Source organism: Chiloscyllium plagiosum, chromosome 4 (genome assembly GCF_004010195.1).
Source record: "Chiloscyllium plagiosum isolate BGI_BamShark_2017 chromosome 4, ASM401019v2, whole genome shotgun sequence".
Lineage (NCBI taxonomy): Eukaryota > Metazoa > Chordata > Chondrichthyes > Orectolobiformes > Hemiscylliidae > Chiloscyllium > Chiloscyllium plagiosum.
Genome location: NC_057713.1, coordinates 4,877,978 through 4,887,425, shown reverse-complemented (window position 1 = coordinate 4,887,425; position 9,448 = coordinate 4,877,978). Strand labels below are relative to the sequence as shown.

At 44.1% G+C, this 9,448-nt stretch overlaps 1 protein-coding gene across 2 annotated transcripts in view; it reads left to right on the top strand.

Moving 5' to 3' along the window:
* Positions 1-6,558: 6,558 nt before the first annotated feature.
* The window catches only part of LOC122548820 (BTB/POZ domain-containing protein KCTD1), a 214,521-nt gene continuing 211,631 nt past the window's right edge, over positions 6,559-9,448 (top strand). Inside the window, exon 1 of one of the 2 annotated variants that reach the window (XM_043687629.1) lies at positions 6,559-6,879. In XM_043687629.1, the coding sequence (XP_043543564.1) occupies positions 6,782-6,879 (98 nt within the window). In that variant the 5' untranslated portion in view covers positions 6,559-6,781. The remainder of the gene's footprint in view (positions 6,880-9,448) is intronic. The other variant, XM_043687628.1, reaches the window with a different exon arrangement.

Below are 9,448 nucleotides of genomic sequence, written 5' to 3'. Positions count from 1 at the left end.
ATATAAAAGAGACCTAAGGGGCAACCTTTTCATGCAGAGGGTGGTACGTGTATGGAATGAGCTGCCAGAGGAAGTGGTGGAGGCTGGTACGATTGCAACATTTAAGAGGCATTTGGATGGGTACATGAATAGGAAGGGTTTGGAGGGATATGGGCGGGTGCTGGCAGGTGGGACTAGATTGGGTTGGGATATCTGGTCGGCATGGACACGTTGGACCGAAGGGTCTGTTTGCATGCTGTACATCTCTATGACTCTACGATGGAGGTTTTTAAGGTGGGACTAGATTGGGTTGGGATATCTGGTCGGCATGGACACGTTGGACCGAAGGGTCTGTTTGCATGCTGTACATCTCTATGACTCTACGATGGAGGTTTTTAAAATCATGAGCAGGGTTTGACAGAGTCAATAGAATCATATTATCCCTACAGCGTGGAAGCAGGTCATTTTGCTACACCAACTCTCGAAACAGCATCGCACCCAATCCCAGCCCATCCCTGTAACCCTGCATTTCCCATCACTAATCCAGCGAGCCTGCACATCCCTTGTCACTATGGGCTAAATCCGCATGGCCAACCTATTTAACTGCACATCTGTGGACCATGGGAGGAAACCAGAGAGCCCAGAGGAAACCCATGCAGACACAGGGAGAACGTGCAAACTCTGCCTAGACTGTCACCTGAGGGTGGAATCGAACCCAGGTCCCTGGCGCTGTGAGGCAGCAGTGCTAACCACTGAGCCACTGTGCCATGAAGCTGGGTAAAACTGTTCCCACTTGTAAAAGAAATAAGATTGAGAGGTCATTGATTGAAAGTGATGTGTGAATGAGGCATGGAAAAGCTTTTTCTCACAGTGCGTAATCAGTGTAAGGAATGTCCACTGCCTGGAAATGTTTCAAACACCTAGAATTAGAATCTCTACAGTGTGGAAACATGCCCTTCAGCCCAACAAATCCATACCAACCCTCTAAAGAGTACTCCACCCAGACCCATTCCCCTATATTTACCCCAACTCATGCACCTAACCTATACACCCCTGAACACAAGGACAATTTAGCATGGCCAATTCACCTAACATGTACATCTTTGAATTGTGGGAGGAAACCTACACAGACACGGGGAGAACATGCAAACTCCACACAGACGGTTGACTGAGGCTGGAATTGAACCCAGGAATGATGAGGCAGCAGTGCTAACCACTGAGCCAACTCATTTTGATTCTTTATTCATTCACATGATATGTGTGCCCCTGGCTGGACCAGCAGTTATTGCCCATCCCTAATTGCCCAGAGAACAATAAAGAGTCAACCACATTGCTGTGGGTCTGGAGTCACATGGAGGCCAGACCAGGTAAAGGCTATTAGTGAATGAATCAGGTTTCTCCCGATATTCACTAATGGTTTATTGGTCATCAAGAGAGTCTTTCTATATGGAATTCAAATTCCACCATCTGCCATAAGAGATTTGAATCCAGGTCCCCAGAAAATTACCTTTGTCTTTGGATTGATAGTCAGGTGATAACATCACTAGGTACCCAGTGAAATGTCAGCAGATTCCTCTGGGTTCTCTGGTTTCTTCCCATAGTCCACAGATGTGCAGTTAAATGGATTGGCCATGGGGAATTAGCCCATAGTGTCAAGGAATGTGTAGGCTCGCTGGATTAGTGATGGGAAATGCAGGGTTACAGTGAAAAGCCTAGTCTGTCCAACCTGTCTCACAAGATAAATTGCTCATTCCAGGTACCAATGCTGCCTGGCTTGCTGTGTTCTCCCAGCCTCCTGCTTGTCATTCTAGGTACTAGTCTGGTTAATCCTTCTCTATCCTGCGTCCAATGCATTTATTTCATTCCTAATAAAATATAAGACGATATATACATTGTTACTAAGACTATGAGGAGAACTGTGGTCAGAGGTCTTCAACTTACAGGATCCTAAAATCTCAAAAAGATAGCACTCAAAACATTAACTCTGTCTCTGTCTCTATCCACAAATGCTGCCGACCTGTCGAGATTCCCCAGCACTTACTGTTTTTAATTCAGATCCTAAAATATTCTGTGTCGTTCCCACCCAAGCCTGAATGACATCATCAGGATGGGTGGAGCTTAATGCAGTCTCCAGCATTAAGCCTTCCCATTAGCTTTTACAACATGGTCCTGTGAAATGGTCTGGTATATTTTATATCAAACAATGATCTGTTCTCCACACGGACAGCAGCGGTTTGAGCAGGCAGCTCACAACCTCTTTCTCAAAGTCAACTCAGGAAGGACATCAAATGCCAACCTTATCAGTGACGCCCACGTCCCGTGAATGAATAGAACATTTAAAACAAATCGTGGGCAGTCTGTGACATTGAAACACATAGCTTCTGAGGGAAGGTCTCTTATCTGTTTTAAATGATGATCAATAGGTTTTTGACATTACCATGATGTTAGTCCTCCATTTTACTTGCATCTGAGCTGAGATGACCCATTTTCACCCCCCCCCCCATATCATAACTTGCACCCATTTTACATTTCAGTTTCCCTCTCAACCGTATTCACCACCCCTTTTGTCCTGGGCATCTGCACTATCTGATCCCCTTGCCTTGTTAGAATTGAATAACTGTGTGTTAGATTTCCTGATGAAGGGCTTATGCTCGAGATGTCGATTTTCCTGCTCCTCGGATGCTGCCTGATCTGCTGTGCTTTTCCAGCACCACTCTCTTGACTCTGTTCTCCAGCATTTGTAGGCCTCACTTTCTCCATATGTTGGGCCTAACCTGAACCACCAGCAAGTCATAGTTTCCTTCTGTTTCAATATCCAGAAGGAATATCTAGTTAAGGTTTTGAAGTTTGACATTAATAGTACTCATTTGTTCAACTTGACCTCATCTAAAACTCTGCTGACTGAATCTTACAGATTCCTGTTGAGGGGCTCTTGTCCAAAACATCGATTCTCCTGCTCCTCGGATGCTGCCTGACCTGCAGTGCTTTTCCAGCGCCACTCTAATCTTGACTCTAATCTCCAGCATCTGCAGTCCTCACTTCCACCTGACTGAATTTAACTCACACCAAGATCCATCCTTCAATCATCCCAATGCTCACTGACTTACACTAGCTCCCAGACCAGCAACGCCTCCATTTCAAAATTCCCACCCTCTAGTTAAGGTTTTGAAGTTTGACATTAATAGTACCCATTTGTTAACTTGACCTCATCTAAAACTCTGCTGACTGAATCTGACGGATTACTGTTGAGGGGCTCTTGTCCAAAATGTCTACTCTCCTGCTCCTCAGATGCTGCCTGACCTGCTGTGCTTTTCCAGCGCCACTCTAATCTTGACTCTAATCTCCAGCATCTGCAGTCCTCACTTTCACCTGACTGAATTTAACTCACACCAAGATCCATCCTTCAATCATCCCAATGCTCGCTGACTTACACTAGCTCCCAGACTAGCAACGCCTCCATTTCAAAATTCCCACCCTTTTGTTTCCAAATCCCTCCATGTTCCCATCACCTCTTTCCCCACCTCTGTAGTCTTCTCCAGCTCCACAATCTACATTATACAAGGACAATTGGAATTATCTCATTGCAAACATCAGAAGGAAGGGGTTAATCTCCTTTACCCCAGCAATGCCTTTACAAACACTCAGACTCAATAAGTCCTCAGCCCCATCTCCATGGTAAATCTTCTTGCTCAGCAAGGCATGGCTGTAATCAGCTTCCTTACAGCAAATGTCTATTGTGCATTCAGGAAAAGCTGCTTTCTTTAGTTACTGTATCTCCCTGAAACCCTTTAAACAGCTGCTAATTCAGCTCACTATTACTTAACATAGGTTCCCTAAGCACATGTGTTCAACAGCTTTATGGGTGTCTTCCTCTCCGGCCCACAATTTTCTGCTTCAGAAGTTTGCTTCTCATGGGCTTCCAAACTCTCGGAAGTTTGCCCCACTCTTGTGTGCACGTAAACTGTGAACAACAGCACGTCTGATCAATGGCCTTTTCTCTAAGCATGAACTTGCTTCATACCACTCTCTCTCTCCATATCTATCTATCTATTTATCCAGCTTGTTTTCTATCTATCTATCTATCTATCTATCTATCTATCTATCTATCTATCTATCTATCTATCTATCTATCTATCTATCTATCTATCTATTATTTCTATCTATCTATCTATTTATCTATCCATCTATCTCAAGTCATCAAACACCTTCATGATAATCTCCCAGTTCATTTGCCGGTCATTTAACTAAAACCACGTCATCTTGCAAATGCAGTTTTGAACTCACTGACCAAATGACTTTCTGATCTTTTAAAAAGAACAAGTCAGACACTTCACAGAACTGGAAAACTAAAACCCATACTCACTGGGTTCCAAACAACAATAATACATAAGAGCTTTCCTCACACCACCACTGCATCGTTGATTGATGGGGCGCTGGATTCGAAATGTTAATTCTACTTTCTCTTCACAGATGCTGCCAGAACTGTTGAGTTTCTCCAGCAATTTTTTAATGCAAGAGAAAAACACCATCTTAGCATCTGCCCAGTGGAGTCTCCTCAGGATCCTTCAGGTATCCTCTCCATAAAACATACATACAAAAGCATACAGTACAGAAAGAGGCCCTCTGGCCCATCAAGTCTGTCCCACAGTACACTAATCCCAATACTCGCATTAAACCCATAGCCTTAAATGTTTTTATACTTCAAATGTTCATCAAAGTACTTTTTAAAGTTTGTGAGATTTCCTCACCTCCCAAGCAAAGCATTCCAGAGCTCCATCACCCTCTGGGTGAAACCCCTTTCATCAAATCCCCTCTAAAACCTCCTGCCTTCCACTTTAAAATCATGTCCCCTCGTTATTGACCCTTTGACTAAGGGGAACAATTGCTTTCTATTCCCCCACCCCTGTCTATGCCCCTCATAACCTTACAACCCTCTATCAGGTCCCCCCTCAACCAAACAGAACAGCCTGAGTGTATCCAGCCTCTCTCCATTGCTGAGGTGAAATACACTGGTGATTTTTCAAGACAGAAAGAAAGAAAACCCAATAATTTGATGGCTTGCCTCTGTAAGTGATAAATGACATAAAAGGAATTTCATTTTGACAGGGCGTTCTGTAAATTCAGCCTGTCCCAGTCATTGAGGGGAAGCCCCTGCTGGAAGCTAGGGAACAGAACACACAGTGAGCTTTCACAAACAACAATGTAATGATAACCTGATCATCTGATTCTGAGTCACATGGAACCACAGAATCCTTACTGCGTGGAAACAGGCCATTCGGCCCATTGAGTCCACACCGATCCCACCAGGACCCACGCCCTCACCCTATCCTTGTAACCCTGCATTCCCCATGGCTAGCCTGCACATCCATGGCCAATCCACCCTAACCTGCACATCTTTGGCCATTTTATGGGATAGATATTGACCTGCCCACTGGGGATAGCACCCCGTCATTTGCAACAAGCTGATAGAGTAAATAGGTCCTGAGGTTAATACCACACCCCAAACGATTGCAGTCAGTGATCTGAAGTGTCTTCAGCAGTGGCTCAGTTACTAACATTTTTAACCCTGCATCTGGAGGTCCCACTGTAGGGCTTGCAATTGTGTAGTGGATTAGGGGAACATAAGTTGTGTTCCTTTCCTGATTTTGGGAATGTGAGGCCAATGCCTCTGCCCATATCTGCTATCATTATCCTCCTGGAGTATGAGCTGGTGATGGTGGGGGAATGCCTAACTCCCAAGACAGCAAAGAATATGGGTGGTCATAGTAAGCTGTTTAGAAGGCACGACTAGTCCATTTCCTTTTCATTAAAGATCAGAAAAACTAGGAGCAGGAGTAGGCCATTCAGCCCCTCAATGCCGCTCTGCCATTTGATACGATCATAGCTGATCTCATCTCCACTTTCCTGCCTATTTCCCATAATCCTTAAACCTATTACTAATTAAAAACCTGTCTAATTCCTCCCTAAGTGCATTCACTGTCCCAGCATCCACTGCAGTCTGGACTGGCGAATTCCACACATTCACCACACTAAGTAATGATGCTGCTCTGAAGAGCCAGTGCAGGCATGGTGGGCTGAATGGCCTCCCTTCTGCAATGAAACAATCTGTGACACTGTTTGTGTATCAGTCTGAGTGAGTGTGCATTTGTGTATGTGTGTATGAGCTTGTGAGTCTGTGTGTGGGAATATGTGTGTGTGAATATGTGTGAAGGAGTGTGTGTGTTTGTGAGAATATGTGTGTGTGAATATGTGTGAAGGAGTGTGTGTGTTTGTGAGAATATGTGTGTGTGAATATGTGTGAAGGAGTGTGTGTGTTTGTGAGAATATGTGTGTGTGAATATGTGTGAAGGAGTGTGTGTGTTTGTGAGAATATGTGTGTGTGAATATGTGTGAAGGAGTGTGTGTGTTTGTGAGAATATGTGTGTGTTTTGTGTGCATGAATGTATGTGTATGAACTCATGTGTCTGTGTGTGAACGTGAGCGTGTGTGTATGAGCTTGTGAGTCTGTGAGTGTGTGTGTGCGCTTGTATATGTGAGTGTAAGTGATTATGAGGTTGTGTCTATAAATACGTATGTGTGTGTGTGTGTGTGGTATTTGCTGGTCTGTTATTTAAGCATTTGTTATTTAAGGCAGAGTAGCATTAGGTCAGACTGTGTTGGACAGAACCTGGGGAAGAACTACCCTAGTTATTCTGGTATTACCCTGTTCCAGACGTGGGACGGCTCTCTCTCCCTCTCTCTTTCTCTCTCTACCCCACCGTCAGGCTGCTATTAAAGAGAGCTGCTGGGACTACTGAATACAATGCATCGCCCGCACCCAGGAATCAAGCCGGAATCTCAGTCCCAGCACTCGGTCCAATCTCTGCCTCCTGTAACATCTGTGTACCTATCGACTGCAAGGTATTTAGTAGAACTTTGAAAACCTAATACAGATCAACTTTGAGATCTGTCAGGTCTCGCAAATAGATTTTGTGAGAAAGAAAGGAATATAACTTTGAAATAAGTCACTGTAAATTCAATGGGTTTTAAAATTGGAAGTAACTTTCAGAAGTGGCAACGCAACATGATATTATTCAGTGATTGAATAATGGCAAGTTATATTAAATTGAAAGCAGGCATGTTGAATTAATGTTCATGTTTAGCGAATGGGTTGTGGGTGGGATGCTCAAATATTGATAATAGCTTATATCCCAAAATCATTTTACAATGTAAATTTGTTGGGAAATTTGTTAGTTTGAAGTTAGACCAGTGAGGCATGTCGTGTGTTGTTAATGTCCAGAACGGTGTGTTTACTGATTTCATTGCCACACCATAAGAGCGAGGAGTAGAAGTAGGTCATTCAGCCCATTGAGTCTGCTCTTTCATTCAATGGGGTCATGGCTAATCTGATAATCCTCAACTCCACTTTCCTGCCTTTTCCCCATCACCCTCGACTCCCCTCACTGATTAAAAACCTGTCTGTCTCAGCCTTGAACATACTTAATGCCCCAGCCTCAACAGCCCTCTTGTATTGAGGTCAGCCAGGTGGACCTCATAGAATCTGAGTTCCCTGACTGGGGCTGTTAATCTGGTCCAATCAGGAAACCCTGACTGACAGATAGAAACAGGAGTGTCAGAGGTTTTGTTCACTCTGAGAGCTGGCTCTGAGGGAACTAGGTCAGTGTCTGGGACTCTACACATGTGAATAAAGGGGAACTTGGTGATGGGACACAGGTCTCTGTGTTGTTCTTTCACGTCTGTGGCATAGGATTCCACAGATTCACTCTCCTCTTAGAGAAAAAGTTCCTCCTGTCTTAAATCTGTGACCCTTTATTCTGGGATTATTCTCTCTGGTCCTAGACTCTCCCATGAGGGGAAACAACCTTTCCACATCTCCCCTGTCATGTCCCCTAAGAATCACATATGTTTCAATAAGGTCGTCTCTCATTCTTCTAAACTCTGGTGAGTACAAGCCCAACCTACTCAACTTCTTCTCATAAGACAGTCTGTCCATGGCTGGTTCATTGATGTAAGTCTGGGAAGTCTTTGAGTGAAATCAGTTGCCAATTGGTTAAAACTCATCAATATAGTCATCTGGCACAGAAACAGACCTAACTGTTCCAACTTCCTTTCAATAATAATCTGCATTTTTATAGCAGTGTGAACATTTGGGGTTGGTTAGTTCAGTTAGTTGAATGGCTGGTTTGTAATGCCACTAGCATGGGTTCAATTCCCATACTGGCTGAGGTTACTAAAAAGGGCTCTCCATCTTTATGGTCTCCCCTTACCTGAGATGACATGACCATCTGGTTAAACAACACTAGCCATCTCTCTGTGATGAGGGAGTGGGACTGCGGTGATCTTACTTGTTTTTAATATCATAAAACATCCTAGGGCTCTCACAGGAAGTTGATTAAAATTTTGCACTACCCCATTTAAGGAGACAGTAAGGCAGGTGACCAAAAGCTTAATCAAAGAGACAGGTTTTAAGGTATGGAGCTAAAGTTGGAAAGTGGGAGAGAGAGAGAACAAATTCCAGAGCTTAGTTTACAGGCAACTGAAGACACAACTGTCAATAATGGAGCAATAAGACTGGTCTTACAAACCAGACCAGGACTGGAGATCACAGAGTCATAGATTGGCTATGCTGCAGGAGGAGGCCATTCAGTCCATCGTGCCTGCACGGGCTCTCTGACCATTTTGACTTAGTGCCAAACCCCTGCCTCTTCCCTGCAATGTTGCATGCTGTTTCTGTTTAAATAACCATCCAATGCCCCTCCTGAAAGCCTCAGCTAAAGCTGCCTCCACCACATTTCCCGGTAGTGTATTCCAGAGCCTAAGTATTCACATTTATTCCTCACCTCGTATTTTGCTCCTTTTGCAAAACGCTTTAACGTTTTGTCTTTTGTGATTAACTTTTTCACAAGTGTTGAACCTTTGGAGAAGGGACTGAGGAAGGGGAACATTGCTGGACTGCATGGAATATCACGGAGCTTCCGGAATGATTGAATAACACCAGAACGATGGGCCAAACTGCATAATTCAACAAACCCATTTGTATTGCTGATTGCTCTGAGGGGCTTGTTTTTTTTGAACTGAAAAACTCTGAAAACCTCTATCACATATCCTCTTGCTCTTCTCCTCTCAAGAAGAAGAGTCCCAACGTTTTCAATCTGTCCTCATCACAGAAGTGTCCCATCCCGGGAACCATTCAACAAGGCCACAGTTGAGAACAAGGTTGTGAGATTGGGCGGGGGGGACGATGGCATGAGAAGATTTAACAATATAGTCATTGAGTCATCAAACCAACTCGTCCATGCCAACCAGATATCCTAAACCAATCCAGTCCCACCTGCCAGCACCCGACCCATATCCCTCCAAACCCTTCCTATTCATATACCCATCCAGATGCCTCTTAAATGTTGCAATTGTACCAGCCTCCACCACATCCTCTGGCAGCTCATTCCACACACGTACCACCCTCTGCATG